At 40.4% G+C, this 16590-nt stretch overlaps 1 protein-coding gene across 1 annotated transcript; it reads right to left on the bottom strand.

Annotated features, from left to right (window-relative positions):
- Positions 1–11458: 11458 nt before the first annotated feature.
- Positions 11459–16044, bottom strand: LOC131831338 (zinc finger protein 300-like). The gene is made up of 2 exons (XM_059173454.1): positions 15845–16044; positions 11459–12866 (listed from the first exon to the last, which is right to left on the bottom strand). The coding sequence occupies exon 2, from the start codon at positions 12598–12600 to the stop codon at positions 12181–12183; it is 420 nt and encodes a 139-aa protein (XP_059029437.1). The 5' UTR covers positions 12601–12866; positions 15845–16044; the 3' UTR covers positions 11459–12180.
- Between the last annotated feature and the right edge of the window lie 546 nt (positions 16045–16590).

Genomic DNA, 16590 nt, shown 5'->3' with positions numbered 1-16590 from the left:
AGGAAGAACCTCCTGGCAGAGGGTTGGAAAAGTCACTGAGGGAGGTGGCAAATAAGTTAAACAGACATTGGTTCAGTGTTTACTCAGCATTTGTCGAATCTGTACCCAAGGGCCACTTCACAGACATCCAGAACATATGAAGACTCTATAGTTTAAGTTTTTAATAATCCTGACTTAAGACAAAATTTAAATAATAAAAAAAGTAGTTTTCTCATATCTGCAAGAAGGGTGATGGTACCGTTTTCAGCTTTAACCAGGGCCTGTACCTGGCTCTGTGAGGGAAGGTCCATTCTGCTTCCAGGTTTTTTTCCTTTTCTTTTTACCATTTTAGAAAGTCTAAAGTTAAAATTGTACCCCAGAAGTCACTGCAGAAAATAGTATGGTGGCTCTTCAAAAAATTAAACACAGAATTACCATACGACCAGACAACTCCACTTCCAGGTACATACCTAACCAAACTGGAACCAGGGACTCAAAACGTGTGCTCTTAAACACTGAGCTATATTACTTCCCAAGTGCCCAGAGAGGTTTTTTCTTTTTTTAAGATTTTATTTATTTATTTGACAGAGAGAAAGATCAAAAGTAGGCAGAGAGGCAGGCAGAGAGAGAGGGGGAAGCAGGCTCCCCGCTGAGCAGAGAGCCTGATGCGGGCCTCCATCCCAGGACCCTGAGATCATGACCTGAGCCAAAAGCAGAGGCTTAACCCACTGAGCCACTCAGGTGCCCCTGCCCAGAGAGTTTTTAAAACTCATGTGGCAGGGATGCCTGGGTGGCTCACTCCATTAAGCTTCTGCCTTCAGCTCAGTTCATGATCCCAGGGTCCTGGGATCGAGTCCTGCATCAGACTCCTTGCTCAGTGGGGAGTCTGCTTCCCTCTCTCTCTCTGGCTTGTACCCTCACGCTCTCTCTCTCTGACAAATAAATAAATATCTTTAAATAAGCATCCTTAAATAAAAATCTTAAAAAAAAAAAAAACTTACGTGACAAAAACTGACCCCATTAGTACCAGAGGGCAAGTAAAAATCTAAATGACCTTTCCAGGCAGTGGCTCTGGGAAGAATAACCATTTAGAGAGTTATGAACACATGGGGCAAGCTTGGCACCTTTGGAGCAAACATCATTATGAATTTACAAGACTTCCGTGGCCAGCAGATAGTCTCTTTACTCTTCAAGGTTCTGACAGAAGAAGGGCAGGAGGACACTGCGGCACAAACTCTGGAGTGTAGGTCAAGTCTGCTGCTTACACAAGTCTGTGACTCAGAATTCCGAGATCACAGTCCCTGGTTAATGGAAAGGAGGCTCTCCTTGTCAAATGTTCTGAAGGGGGCAGGAGTACAATACCTCCCTGAGCAGGGGAAAGTGGTGAGCTTTCCTGTGGGGATTCCCAAGCCACTTGAGCACTGTGTGGAAGAGTTAGAAGGTGGACAAAGTCACTACAGACATAGCTTAGACCAGGCTATTGTCTGACCATTTCCAGATGGGGGCGAAATCGGGGGAAATACAGTGCTTGTTTGGTATCCTTCACCTGGGTTCAGAAGGTGAGTAAACCCTGTGGGGGAAGTGCACGTGGGTTCCCTGCAGCATGGCAGAGGGGTTCTTGGGGTAGAGGACAAATGGACCACGAGGCTATCAGAACACTCGTCCGAGGAGACACTAACGATACCTGGTGGGTATCCTTCTAGGCTGTTCCCTGACATGCCTCTAAAGCCTGAATTTGGGAACCTGTTAGATGATCATCAAAATGGACACAACTTGAGGTTTCCTTTCAGGGGTCAGAAGGACATCAAGCCCTATCTATCACCATCCACCTGCTCCCTTCCCATTACATTCTCACGTCGCGGCTCTTGTGACTCTTACGCACCCCTTCACTCTCAACAGCAGGAGCCCCTATTCCTAGTGCTTTACAGATGCTGTCTTGTATTTACCTGGTAGGACGGGTGCTTCTCCTAGTCTGCTCAGCAGGGAGCCTGCTTCCCACCGCCCCCCCCCCCCCGCCTGCCTCTCTGCCTACTTGTGATATCTGTCTGTCAAGTAAATAAATAAAATCTTTTAAAAAAAATAACTGATACATCCATACGATGGAATATTATCCAGTGACAAAAAGAAATGAGTTATCAAGCCTCTCAAAAACATGGGTGCCTCCTCAGTGCACACTGCTAAGTGAAAGAAACCAAATGAAAAGGCCGTGTACTGTATGAGTCCACTGACGAGACCATGGAAAAGAAAACTACACAGGCAGTGAAAGTATCAGTGGTTTTCAGGAATTCAGAAAGGAGAAGGGAGTTGAACAGGGGAGGTGCAGGTGATTTTTAGGGTGTGAAACTATTCTGTATGACACCATAATGAAGAATATACATGACACTGTGAAATTCAAAACCCACAGAACTTTAAAGCACAAACCATGAACTTGAATGTAATCAATTAAAAGCAGAACTTGGGCAGTAGGAGGATCTCAGGCTGGACTTTAGACTTTGACAAAAGACTCTAACACATGTATGGACACATGTATGAAGCAACCTGTCTGCAGGGGGGGAGGGGAAAGTTATTGGCCTAAATTAACTTGGGAAATGAGTGAAACAGTAAGACTAGAGGCAAACAAACAGAAGCACCGTACCCTAGCTGCTAATGTTATTTTGCACAGAGGTACAGGATAATAATCCTGGACCACTACACATGTATACTGGAATTGAACAATTAAATAGATGGGTGGCAGATGGAGAAGCCTGGTGTCTCACTGTTGGAGCGACAGGTTATAGAAAAGCATGTGGGGAAGCTTAGGATGGTCTACACGATATTGGAGTAGAGCTGGAAATGGTGCAAAATCATGTTTAGCAACTGTGGATGGAGATAGATACATAGAGATGTGTATAGGTATGTGGATATATGGGATTTAGTATAAACCTATCTCTTTCCTCTCTCAGTGGAAAGGGCCTAGAAGTTGTGATGCTCCAGTAGCAGCAAGCATTCCTGGTCCCAGATCTGGGTTTCATTTTTATATGTAACAGTTTGAGATATAATTCAAATACATACAATTACCCATATAAAGTTATATTTACATGGTTTTATTGTGGTACAACCAACACCATAATCATTTTTAGAATATTTTCGTCGCCGCCCCCCAAAACTCTGTACCCATTAGCAGTCACTCCCCATATCTCTGTAACCTTCCCATCTCTAGACCATCACCAATATACTTTGACCCTGAATTTTCCTAATCTAGACATTTCATATAAATGGAATATTGCAATGCATGGTTCTTGTTTCACTTGGCATAGCATTTTCAAGTTTCATGCTTGTAGTATTGTGTATTCATAATTTACCTCTTTTCATGGCCAAATGATATTCCATCACAGGGATATGCCAGATTTTCTTTATCATGTGGACAGTTAGGCTTTTTCCAGTCTTTGGCTATTATGTATAATGCTGCTATGAACATTTGTGTACAACTTTTGGGTGGGCATATGTTACCATTTTTTTTTTGATAGATACCTAGGAGTGCAATTAATCTTTTGAGGAACTATCAGACTGTTTTCCACAGCAGCTGCTTTTATACAGTTCCATTGGCAAAGAAGTATATGAGGGTACCAGTTTCTATACATCCCCACCAACATTTGCTCTTGTCTATTTTTTCAACTATGGACACACTAGTGGTATGAGGTGGTATCTCATTGTGGTGTTGCCTTGTATTTTCCTGATGGCTAATGGTGTTCAGGATCTTTTGGGGGGCTTATTGGCCATCTGTATACCTTCTCTGGAAGAACATCTATTCAGATCCTGTGTCTACTTTTTTTTTTTTTTTTTAAGAGAAAGAGAGCATATACATGAGTTGAGGGGACGGAAACAGAGGGAGAGGGAGAGAAATAATCTTAGGCAGGATCCATGCCCAGTGCAGAGCCTGATGCCGGGATTGATCTCACGACCCTGAGATTACGACCTGAGCCAAAATCAAGAGTTGGAAGCTTAACAAACTGAGCCATCCAGGTGCCCCTCTGTTTTTTTCCCCCAGGTGCCCCTCTTATATCTATTTTTTAAAATATTTTATTTTTTCAGTGTTCCAAGATTCATTGTTTATGCACCACACCCAGTGCTTCATACAATACATGCCCTCCTTAATACCCACCACCAGGCTCACCCAACCCCCCAACCCTCTCCCCTTCAAAACCCTCAGTTTGTTTCTCAGAGTTCACAGTTTCTCATGGTTCATCTCCCTCTCCAATTTCTCCCAACTCACTTCTCTCCTTCTCCCGATGTCCTCCATGTTATTCCTTATGCTCCACAATTAAGTGAAACCATTTGATAATCGACTCTCTCTGCTTGACCTATTCCACTCGGCATAATCTCCTCCAGTCCTGTCCATGTTGCTACAAAAGTTGGGTATTCATCCTTTCTAATGGAGGCATAATATTCCATTGCATATATGGACCCTATCTTCTTTATCCATCATCTGTTGAAGGGCATCTTGTCTCATTCCACAGTTTGGTGACTGTGGCCATTGCTGCTTTGAACACTGGGGTACAGAGGGCCCTTCTTTTCACTACATCTGTATCTTTGGGATAAATACCCAATAGTGCAATTGCTGGGTCATAGAGTAGTTCTATTTTTAAAATCTTAAGGAATCTCCACACTGTTTTCCAAAGTGGCTGCACCAACTTGCATTCCCAGCAACAGTGTAAGAGGGTTCCCCTTTCTCCACATCCTCTCCAACACTTGTTGTTTACTGTCTTATTGATTTTGGCCATTCTAACTGGTGTAAGGTGGTATCTCAATGTGGTTTTGAATTGAATCTCCCTGATGGCTAATGATGATGAACACTTTTTCATGCGTCTGTTAGCCACTTGTATGTCTTCTTTGGAGAAATGTCTACTTTTAAGTTGGGTTATTTTTCTTTTCAGTAGGAACTCTATATATTCTAGTTATAAGTCCCTTATCATCTACATAATTTTCCAAAATTTTGTTCCATAACTACTTGGCTTCTTGATAGTGTCCTCTGAAGGACAAAGGTGTTTTTTTTTTTTATTTTTTATGATATTATGATATCCAACTCATTTTTTTAAACTTTGTTGTTTATGCTTTTGGTGTCATATTTAAGTATCTATTGTCTTATGCAAGGTTATGAAGATATGCTAAGAGAACTGTCATTGACTGGGCATTTTAAGAACTTGATTTCAGAAGTAGCAGCATTCATATCTGTGTTAAAGTTTGTAACTTATATGTTAAAACCAAAGGCAGGTGAATGCAAGTCTTAATAATGAAGAATTTCAGGAGAAAAGATAAAGGAAGTAGCAGTCTCGATCTTCCCACTCCACCTCATGCACCTTCCATTCTCCACTTCAACCACCTTCAAACCCTGATCCAGTAAATGCTTCTGACTCTCCTGATCAAATAATCTTCCTTTTCCCCATAGCCTCTGGCACATCAGGGGTTTGGGTTTATTTGACGCTTTTATCAGGCAACCAAGAAGATATGACTATTCTTGTCTTGTGTGTTCAGGTTAAAAAAAAAAAAAAGCCACATGGCCAAAAACTTCTAATCAGTAAATGATAATTTTTTTCTTGTTAAATTGTTAGATTACATGAGCTCTCTAGTACCACTGGATCCAAAATTCTGTGACTCTGTTTCCATGGTTCTATGGTTTTAAGATTTTAATCCATTGGTTGTTTAGTGGTCAAGGCAGTTATAGGCAGGCTCACCCTCTTCTCTGATCTCCTGTGTTTGGGATTTCATACATGGCTAGCTGGTATTCCCAAGCCAAGTGATATCTTCCTCTTCTTTTTTTAAAAAAATGATTTTATTTATTTATTTGACACAGAGAGATCACAAGTAGGCGGAGAGGCAGGCAGAGAGGGAGGGGGGGAAGCAGGATCCCTGCTGAGCAGAGAGTCCAATGTGGGGCTCAATCCCAGGACCCTGAGATCATAACCTGAGCTGAAGGCAGAGGCTTAACCCACTAAGCCACCCGTCTGTGAACCCAACAGAAATACATTGTAGAAAACCCTTTTCCCTCATGCATCTCACTTAGACACATCATCCTACACTTTGGACATCCCTCCTTCAGAGCATTACTCAGACTTCATGTCATTCATGTCATTCTTCTCGCCATCTTCTTCTCCAGGCAGACTGCACTCAAATCTTCATACACATGAAGTTTTCCCAATCCTTCCAACTCTGTCTTTTCCCATCATGCCCTGTGTAGGGGGAGGTGTCAGGATGCTCCCCAAGTAATTTCTATTAAAGAAAAAAGAAGGAGGCAGAAACCTCTTACTCTACCATGTTGGTTCTAAATTTTGTTCCACGTCATAGGGCTTTCTCAAGAACTTCTAGTGGATGATTCCATTTGTGGAGGATAGCATTTGTGGATTCTCTAGTATGTAGGATGATAGTCAGGATGTTATATTCTGTTGATTCCATTATCTGAAGTAGTTTAGAAAGAGAAATAGTCTATTGGCCACTAGGTTCAAATTAAATTCTTATTAACATATTACATTCTATGGAACATTTGTTATAATAAATGAATGAAAGCTGATACCTTATAATTAACTGAAGTCCATGCTTTACTCAAGCTTCTTCAGCTTTTATCGGATGTCCTTTTTCTCTTCTGGGATTCCCTCTAGGATACTACATTACATTTAGTCATCATGTCTACTTAAGCTCCTCTTGGCTGAGGCAGTTTCTCTGACTTGCCTTGTTTTTATAACCATGACAGATTTGAGAAGGACTGATCAGGTACTTTGCAGAATGTCCCTCTTGAGATTTTTCTGATACTTATCTCATGCTTAGACTGCAGTTCTGTGTTTTGGGGAGGAAGATGACAGAGGCTAAGAGCCATTTCATCATCTTACAGCAAGGGTACCTGGTATCAACATGGCTTAGCAGTGTTGTTATCAACATTGATCATGTGTCTGAGGTAGTGTTTGTCATGCTTCTCTGCTGTAAATTATTCATTTCCCCTCTCTTTCTACACTATCCACTTTGGAGGTCACTATGCCCAGTGACCAGTATGCCCAGCACACACCTAAGGACTAAAAAGTTACGCTCTCCATTCTTGGGGGCAGAGTTTCTATTGATTTTTTAAACTATTTGTTATTTCCTCAGTGTTTGCTCTAGGGCTTGGATAGTATCTCTTAATTTGTCATAATATCCTTCAGATTGATATTAATTCTAAGATATATGAAAAGTTTGCCACACTTGACCCACTTTATGCTATTGTTTTCACATGTCTCTATGTATTAAAACCCAACAACATAGTGTTGTAATTGTTGCTTTACATAATTTCACATCTTTTGAAGAAACCAAGAGAAGAAAGGACACACAAATACCTCCTTACTTCCTCATAACTTTTCTTTGCTTCTACTTTGTATTGTAAAATATATCTCTTTATGTTACAGACCCAGCAGCTCAATTTTTAAAAGCAGATTTATGGAGATACAGTTGATATATCATACAATTCACTCATTCAAACTATATAACTCAAGGGTTTCAGTGCATGCACAGACACGGGTCACCATCCCCTCAGAAAGTTATACTATACTCCTTAGCCATCCTCCCCCATAACCTCCCAGTATCTGCCTTCCTTCCTGGCTAGTATTCACAGCAGTCCTTTGTCTTGTGACCTCAATTCTTTGCAAGATCAAGAGGAATCATCAATTTCCAGTTTGTTGAGACTGTTTTCCTTGTTGTAAAAAATGGGACTGACAACTTCCCAGAGTTTTCTATGTCAGACAAGAAAGCAGAAGGCTGCTCAGTTAATTATTCTTTGTTCTTTTTTTCCCCTTCTGTTCTCAGAATGTATACTAATGATCTAGCTTCAAACTTACTGATTCTTCTGCCAGCTTAAATTGACTGTTGAGCCCTTATAGTGAATCTCCATTTCAGGTACTGTTACCTTTCAATGCCAGAACTTCTACTTGGCTCTTTCAAATGGTGTTTACCTACTGATATTCTCTATTTGATGCATTCCTGTCATAAACATAATTTCCTTTAGCTTTTTGGAACTCTAAGAGCTTCTTTGGAGTCTTTGCCATATAAGTTCAAAGTTTGGGCCTCCTCAAAGTAGTTTCAATTGCCATTGTTTCTCTTGTATCGAGAGAGATACTCTATTTCTCTGCATCTCTCAGTTTTTGAGATAACAAAGGTTGGTGTGGCAACTTTGGATTCTGATACATCCCTCTCAGGGCTCACTGATGTCACTTTGTTTTGTTAATTTTGTTAGTTGGCTTCATGGTTTCCCTGGACTAGTTTCTGTGGAATCCATTTTCCCCGACAGTGTATAGTGTCTGAGGTCAGTGCTCAGTTTCCCCATGGGCTTCCTAGAAGTCACCCCGGCTCAAAAACTGTAATTTCCAGCCAGTGATCAATCAGAGGTTTTGCTTAAGCCCCATGAGCCGGTAAGGCTTCCACTCCATGTTCACGGATCTGTGTATGACTTGGGGAATTCTTTCAAGCCTGCCCCATGTCTAACAGCGACTAGCACCTTTCAAGTGCCTGTTTGGTCTGTCCTTGATGTGTGCGTGATACCTAGACAGGCGCACAGCCTTCCAGATGGATTACTGTAACTACGACTGTGCAGGGCACTTTTTAGCTATTTCCCTGGTTCTTTCTGTTAAACTTCTGGATGGCCTGCCGTTTCATTTGTTGTTACTCATTTTATAGAACTAGTAGAGTTATAATTGTTTACAAATAAGGTCTCTATTTTCACCAATGTCTAAGTCATACATTCCTCCCACTTTGTACCAAATTAAGGCAGCTCCTTCTGTGGAGCTGCCGCCCTCCCTTCTTGTCTTTCCCTTTGGACAGATGTCTCATGGCTCCAGTGCAATAGAAGAGCTGGAAGGGTCAGCCAATTTTTCCTGGAGTGACACATCTACCCTACAAGTGGAGCTGTGGAGACTTCTTGGCTTCTCCTCTTGGCATGTTAACTCCACCCAACCAGTGGGATTTTGGAGGAGAAATGGGAGCTCAAGATCTTTTTGAGTCACCCCTTCCAGGACAGAACCTCTGTTCTGTAAGTGGGTCCTCGGAGGATGATAGCTTGCTATCCTTTCACCTTGTTCCCTGGCATGAAACATCAGCCCTACAAACTAGAGCATGGTGGTTGGGGTGGGATCAGGATCCCAGTGTCCTTGGCTTTCCTTGCCTTAGGCAGAGCCTCTGCAGGATCTAGGTTGGGCATGGAAGCCCCAGTTTTCTCAGCTGCAGCTAACTAAAATTGAGCTACTGTAACATGGAGCCAGATCGGTAGATGTGGCTCTCCTTTGAGGATATCAGACTTGGATGAGATTTCAGACCCTTAATAGGATCTTTTTTCTGAGTCCCTTTATTTCACTGAAAAGATTTATCAGGTTTTTGATATTTAAAGTCTTTTAGAGGTGTGTGGTTGGCTCAATCCATTGAGTGTCCAACTCTTGATCTCAGCTCAGGTCTTGATCTCAGTGTTGCGAGTTCAAGCCCCATGTTGGGCTCCATGCTGTGTGTGAACACTATTTAAAGAATATTAAAGAAAAAAATAAAGAAAATACAGTATTTTAAATCATTCTCTTATTATTTGAAGTCTAGGATAGTTGTTTTTTTTTTTTTTTAACTCTGTAAGTCTCCAAATGTCTGGACTCTATTTGTTTTCATTTCATAATATTTTGCCCAAGATGATCTTTCTTGTAAGAGTTTGCCAAAGGCAGCTAATATCAATCAGCAAATCTTACCAATATTCTGTTTTCTAATATTGAGGTGTCAGCACGTAGGCTTATGTAGAGGAAGGCAATATTATCGTAAGTTTTGCCAGTTGGTCACCATCTTTCCAGGCTCTGACATCAGTTTTCTCTCTGTCCCAGTATTAGGCCAATGTTATGTATCTTAGTTTTTGTTAAATTAGCAGTACACTTCTAGAAGCAACCTCTAAACAAAGTGGCTTAATACAGGAAGGAGGCAGGGCAGTCGTTCCAGCGGCATACCCTTGTGAGAATGAAACAGAATGATACATGCACGCCCCCACAGACCTATCCCTTCCATCAAAACCCTGATCACAGTGAATCGTTTCCTTATCTGTTTAATTACAATAGGAACTCCAATTATACCCTTGGAAAATACAAAAATAGCTAACATCTTGTGAGAACCATACATACATCCTTGCAATGACCCAAGAAATCATGACACTATTCTAATTCACCAAAGAGAATATGAGGCTCGAAACAAATCCAGAATCCAGATCTAGCTGGCCCCGGAACGAGAGCTCTCCCAACACCTTCTGTATGCTTCCTGTCTGTACTCCTAAATCTCTGTTAAAACTCACTTCCAAAGAATGAGGCTCCATCTTTAATTAATAAATAAGGAACAAGTAGATTTCTAATACCATAGATAGTCACATGTGAATTTGCAGGATATCTCCACAAGTCTAATTTTTAAAAATGAATGATTCTCTGGGGTGCCTGAGTGGCTCAGTCAGTTAAGCATCTGCCTTTGGCTCAGGTCATGATCCCAGGGTCCTGGAATCAAGCCCCTCATTGGGCTCTCTGCTCAGCAGGAGGCCTGCTTCTCCCTCTCCCTCTAGCTGCTCCTCCCCCTCTTGTGCTCTCTCTCTCTGTCAAAAAAATAAAATCTTTAAAAAATAAAATAAAAATGAATGATTCTCTCTGAAAAAAATCCCTACATTTCTGAATTCTAAAATCCTTATTAAAGTATTTCTTACTATTCTAACACAAGGTGAATTAGGAAATGCCAAATAGACAGAAATGAACAGTACAATGAACCCACATCATATTGTTGGGTTACAAAATACTTATAATTTGTATCTTCCGCTTTATGAAGTAATCCAATGAAAAAGAGCATTAGCATGTGTATTAGTTTGCTAGGGCTGCCATAACAAAATGCCAAAAACTGGGTAGCTTAAGAAACAGAAATTTGTTTTCATATACTTCTGGAGAATAGAAGCCCAAGATCAAGGTGTCAGAACGGTTGGTTTCCTCTGAGGTCACCCTCCTGCTGTCTCTTCACAGGGTCTTTCCTCTATGCACCTGAATCCCTAGTGTCCTAATCTCCTCTTATAAGGACACCAGTCAGATTGGAGTAGGGCCAACCTCATGGCCTCATTTTAATGTCACTGCACTTTAGAAGCCCTATCTCCAAATACAGTTGTACCCTGATACTGAGCATTAGGTCTTTAATTAGGGAAGACAATAACAGTATGTAAGAAGAGGGTAATTTAGTCACTGAAAACAATTATTTAAACCAGAGTGAATGTTGTAAGAAGATGTGGTTATTTTCTTCCAGTCATTCTTGTATACCTATATCATACATATGTACGAACAATAATAATACATTGTCATATTCTTTCATTGATCAAAAATCAAAAGTCAAATATATGTGTGTGTATATATACATACATATATATGTGTATATACACACACACACACACACACACACGTATAGCAATCAACAGAAAAAAGTTTATTTTAGACCTGGATTTTTTAAATTGAAGTATAGTTGAAATATAATATTAGTTTAAAATTCTTGAATGACATGTTTTGTGTTAAATAGAAGAAAATAGTATTATTTAATGTGGAAGATCTTGGTCGATGTCATTGTACTTGTAATACTTACTTTATATTCATAGTTATATTAACTTCACATGTAGAATTCCAATATATGATTTATGTTCTGTGGTCCATAACATATTATAATACAACTAGAACTATAATGTTTTCATACTTTGCAGATTGTCCATGTATGCTTTTCTAATTATGTTCTGATTAGTCTACTTATGAATACTCCAATGGTCTTTACAGGCCACAGTGAGCATTTATACTTTAACATGGATAACATCCGAAATATGATTTCTACAAAAACAAAGCTGCATGCTTTAAAAATATGTTGAATTAATAGGGTTGACTTCTCGATACATATAAGATTTGATTTCTCCTGAGGCTTTTATTTGAGGATATTCCCATATTAGTTTCTTTTAAGGAATTTTTTCTTTATGAGTCTTTTTATGTCAACAGAAGGTTGAGCTATGTCTGAAGGCTTTCCCACATTGACTGCACTCATAGGGCTTTTCTCCTTTGTGAGTTCTGTGATGTATACTGAGGTCAGACTTCTCAGAAAAGTCTATTTACACTCATTACATTCATAAGGTTTCTCCCCATATGGACTTTCTGATGTTTCATAAGGAAGGACACTTCACTGAAAGCTCTCTCACACCTGGTACACACATAAGGTTTCTCTCCTGTGTGTATGTACAAAGAGGTGTGACTTCAAGCTGAAGGCTCTCCCACATTCATCGCACCCATAGGGTTTCTCTCGAGTATGAGGTCTCTGGTGAATGTTGAGGTGTGATTTTTGGAAAAAGGCTTTCCCACACTTAGGGCATTCATAGGGTTTCTCCCCAGTGTGGAGTCTCTGGTGTTCGATGAAGTGTGACTTATGGGTGAAAGCTTTTCTATATTCAGTACACCCATAAGGTCTCTCGTGAGTATGGATCCTCAGACGGATAACAAGATTGGATTTCTTGCTGAAGGCCTTCCCACACTCCATACACACAAACGGCTTTTCTCCTGTATGAGTTCTCTTATGCATGATGAGGTCTGACTTCTGGAAGAAGGCTTTCTCCCACATTTGCTACATTCATTCTTTCTTGCGTATGTTCTGTTACCATTAAATGAACCCAAATAATTCAAACTCCTGTCACAGGAGTCATATTTTGGGGGTCTTTGTTTGGAAGAAACAAAGTCTGTGCTCGGAGGAAATATATTTCTAAGTGCATTACACTTGTTGCCCTTTTTCTCCATCACAGTTTCCTGGTCAATGAATGCAACATACTTCAAGTGTTTCTTGGTTCTCTTGCTGCCTTTCCAAGTGGTCATCAAGATGCCAGACTTCTTCTATAAGGAAGCATAATTAGCTATATGTTTGTGAATATTTCTGCTAATGTATTATGGCTCATAACTTTTCACCCGATAGTGAGAATGAATCTTTACCTTAAGGCTAGTATCCCTAACAAATAGAAATACCAAGTTTAATGGAATCTATACCCTTGAGCTTTGTAAGAAAACCACAACTTAAAAAAAAAAACAACAACTACATTTGCAGAAACAGAAACAGAGACTATGACCAAGAACACAAATATATCTTGCTATATGCAAATAGGACTTTGCAAACCGGGAAGAGAAATGAAAATGATTACAAGGTGCAATAAAAAGGGGAAAAGGAGGACAGCTCTTACGGGGTCCACAGGAAGAGTCCATCTAGAGAATTACAATGACTGGGTGAAGTGGTGATTAGACGAAGTAAAGGAGACCCTGGAGGAGGAACAGAGAGATCTGAGCTGGTGCCTCATCGGCTCATTGGATTGCTCCAGTTTAATCCTCACACATCTCTTTGCTTCCAATGTCTCTGAGCTCTTGTCTATTCATCCACCAACGTGAAGCTGACTTGACAAAGCCATCAAGCCCGCTGGCAAGCAGGAACACCTTTGTAGCCAGTGCTTTGAAAAGCTGTAATGGTAATTCGTTCTTTTTTTTTTTTTTTTTTAAAGATTTATTTATTTATTTGACAGACAGAGATCACAAGTAGGCAGAGAGGCAGACAGAGAGAGAGGAGGAAGCAGGCTCCCTGCTGAGCAGAGAGCCCGATGCGGGGCTCGATCCCAGGACCCTGGGATCATGACCTGAGCCGAAAGCAGAGGCTTTAACCCACTGAGCCACCCAGGCGCCCCGGTAATTCGTTCTTATATGGGTTTGAGGGCCCAGGAACTCGCGTATCCAGTGACAGAGAAATAAGCCACAGGATAAGCCAAATACTACCTGCCTCAGGGTTAGATTAACTATCGAATTCTCACTGCTGAGTGTCTCATCTTAGTCTAAAATAGTTCACAGACACTGCATTAATCCTGACTTTTAAATACTCTCCCCACCTTCTCTATCTACCACATATGGAAGAGGAATCACAGTTAAGAACACAGGTACTTAAAAAAAAAAAGAAGAAGAAGAAGAAGAACACAGGTACTGAGTCCAGATTACCAGGGTTTCAATCCTAGCTCCATCACTAATTAGACATGTGGCAGAGGTCACGTTCCTTGATGTCTTTGGGCATCAACTTCCCCTTCTATAGAAAAGGATAACAACAGTGCCTACCTCATAGCATTGTCATGAGAATTAAATGAGTCAACAGATGTAAGGTACTCAGAATACTGCCTCACACATAATACATTTTGTTCATGAGACACCATGATTATGTGTATTATTACTGACAACTATGTGCTTGCCACTTTTGCTTTACATCATGTTTTCCAAATTTCTGGGTGCTATTAATGTGGAGATGCTAAGCAGCAGATTTCTCACTCTGGATCTAAAATCCTGTCTGTCTTCACTTTCATCTACTTTGTAAACCTCTGACAGTACGTGACTACTGTTCAACTTATGCTACCTACATCCAGAGCAATAAAGTCATTCCTTGGCTCAGAATTCAAAAATCCTCCGGAACTTCCTAACCCACTTCCTGACATATAAGCTATCAGTCTTTAAAGACAGTGAGTAGATTTCCATTCTTTATCCAACACTGGTTCCCTAGAGGCTGGACTAGATGCCTGGCCTAGGAAGATACACAGATGGCGAAAAACACATGAAAATGTGCTCAACCTCACTAGTCATTCAATGTAAATCAAAACCACAAAAAGATACCACTTCATATCCATCAGGACCACTGCTAGAAAAACAAAAAAAGTAACAAGTGTTGGTGAGGATGCAGAAAAACTGGAACCTTTATGAACTGCTGGTAGGAATGTAAAATTGTGTATGGTAGCTGTGGGAAAGGTCACAGCAATTCCTTAAAAATGAAAACACAGAGTTACCACATGGTCCACAAATTCATTCCTGGGAGTATACCTAAAAGAATTGAAAACAGGGGCTCAAACAGATATTTGGACACCAACGGTCTTAGAAGCATTATTCACAGAAGTGGAAACAACTCAAATCTTCATTGCAAATGAACGGATAAGCAAAATGTGGTGGTATATACACACAAGAGAGTACTATTCAGCTCTGAAAATGAATCAAATTCTATCACATGCTCTACAACATGGATAAACCTCGAAGATAGTATACAAAGTAAAATAAATCAGACATAAAAGGGCAGATACGGTTTGGTTTCGTTTATATGAGGTATCCAGGATAGTCAAATTCCTAGCAAAGCAAATAGAGTAGTGGTTAGCGCAGCCAGCAGGGAGGTAGTGTGGGGGAGTTGATGGTGATAATGAAAGAGCTTTGGAGGTGGATGGTGGCGATGGTGCCACATCAGTGTGAATGTACTTAATGCCACTGAAATGCACACTTAAAAACAGTAAATTCTATGTGATGTATATTTTGCAAAAATTAAAAAAAAAAACTCCTCAAAGTCTTAAATGAAGTTGGTAAGAACCACAGGCAGAATGTACCTGGAAGGGAAAATGTTGCTCTCTAATAGCCATGCAAAGAGGGCACTAATATGGAAAGGTGATCTATGGAAATGGCATTCAGGTAAATAAGGAAATTATGCCGACCATCCCAGCTATTTTCAAAGGTCCAAGGGCTTCAAGAAGAGAGTCCTAAAGCATATTTTTCAAAGATGCCAACCCTTACTGATCAACTGTGATCTTTTAAAAAAATTCCTTTTAAATTCCAGTAAATATATAGTGTTGTATTAGTTTCAGGTGTACAATAGAGTGATTCAACAGTTCCATGTATTACAGTGCTCATCGTGACAAGTATACTCTTAATTTCTTTCCCCTGTTTCACCTAACCTCTCACCACTTCCCCTCTGGTAACCATCGGATCACTGTGATCTTAATTTCATTCCCTTCCAGCCACATGGGAAGCTAACTCACCTGCATGGCTAACCTGCATGGCTCCAACTTGGGATTTCTCTCTCCATCATCCATGGTTCTTCACCTTGTTCCAACTTGTGGATCATAGATGGCTTTGTGGTTTGATATCCTGTCAATGGGAAATGATACGGGATTTGGACCTAGCTAACTGGGCTTCAGGTCCTTTGAACCCTGAACTTCATCAGGGACTGCCTGATGAAGGTACCCATTTGTACCTGAAAAAGAGAGGTCTTTAAACAAACCTGTAGCCATACTTCCCAAAGACAGTCAATCTTAAATCTAATAAGACCTAGAGCCATACTTGTAAAAGTACTTCAAAGGGCTGATTATTTGGAGGAACTGAGAAAGGAAAAGTAGTTAACTAGGCACATGCCATCAACACTGGGAAGTGGTCCTTACCCACTGAGATGAGGTTGATATAGTTCTCTAGCATCACATCCCTGTATAGATCCCTCTGGGGAAGCAGATACTGCCACTCCTCTTGGGTGAAATCCACAGCCACGTCCTTGAATGATACTGGTCCCTGCAACAACACATTCCTATTCCAACTAAAGTCATCGGTATTGCACAATATGAAAAAAAAAAAAAAAAAGCATGGCAACTTGTTTAAAGCATGTTCATTATTTGATAACATTTGCTGAACTTTAGCCCCATTTCATTTTGGGTGATATTATACTAATTTGGTCTCATTCTGTTTCTCTAGCACTATGTTTTGATGTCCATTTTTCTAGTTTTATGTTTCATTT

This window comes from Mustela lutreola, chromosome 5, assembly GCF_030435805.1.
Source record: "Mustela lutreola isolate mMusLut2 chromosome 5, mMusLut2.pri, whole genome shotgun sequence".
Taxonomy (NCBI): Eukaryota; Metazoa; Chordata; class Mammalia; order Carnivora; family Mustelidae; genus Mustela; species Mustela lutreola.
Note: the sequence above shows the minus strand (reverse complement) of the source record. Positions and strands in the feature narration are given on the sequence as shown.

What these genes read in the sequence shown, in the direction of transcription:
- LOC131831338 (XM_059173454.1), bottom strand. Translation starts at nt 12,600, where the DNA reads ATGTGGGAGAAAGCCTTCTTCCAGAAGTCAGACCTCATCATGCATAAG.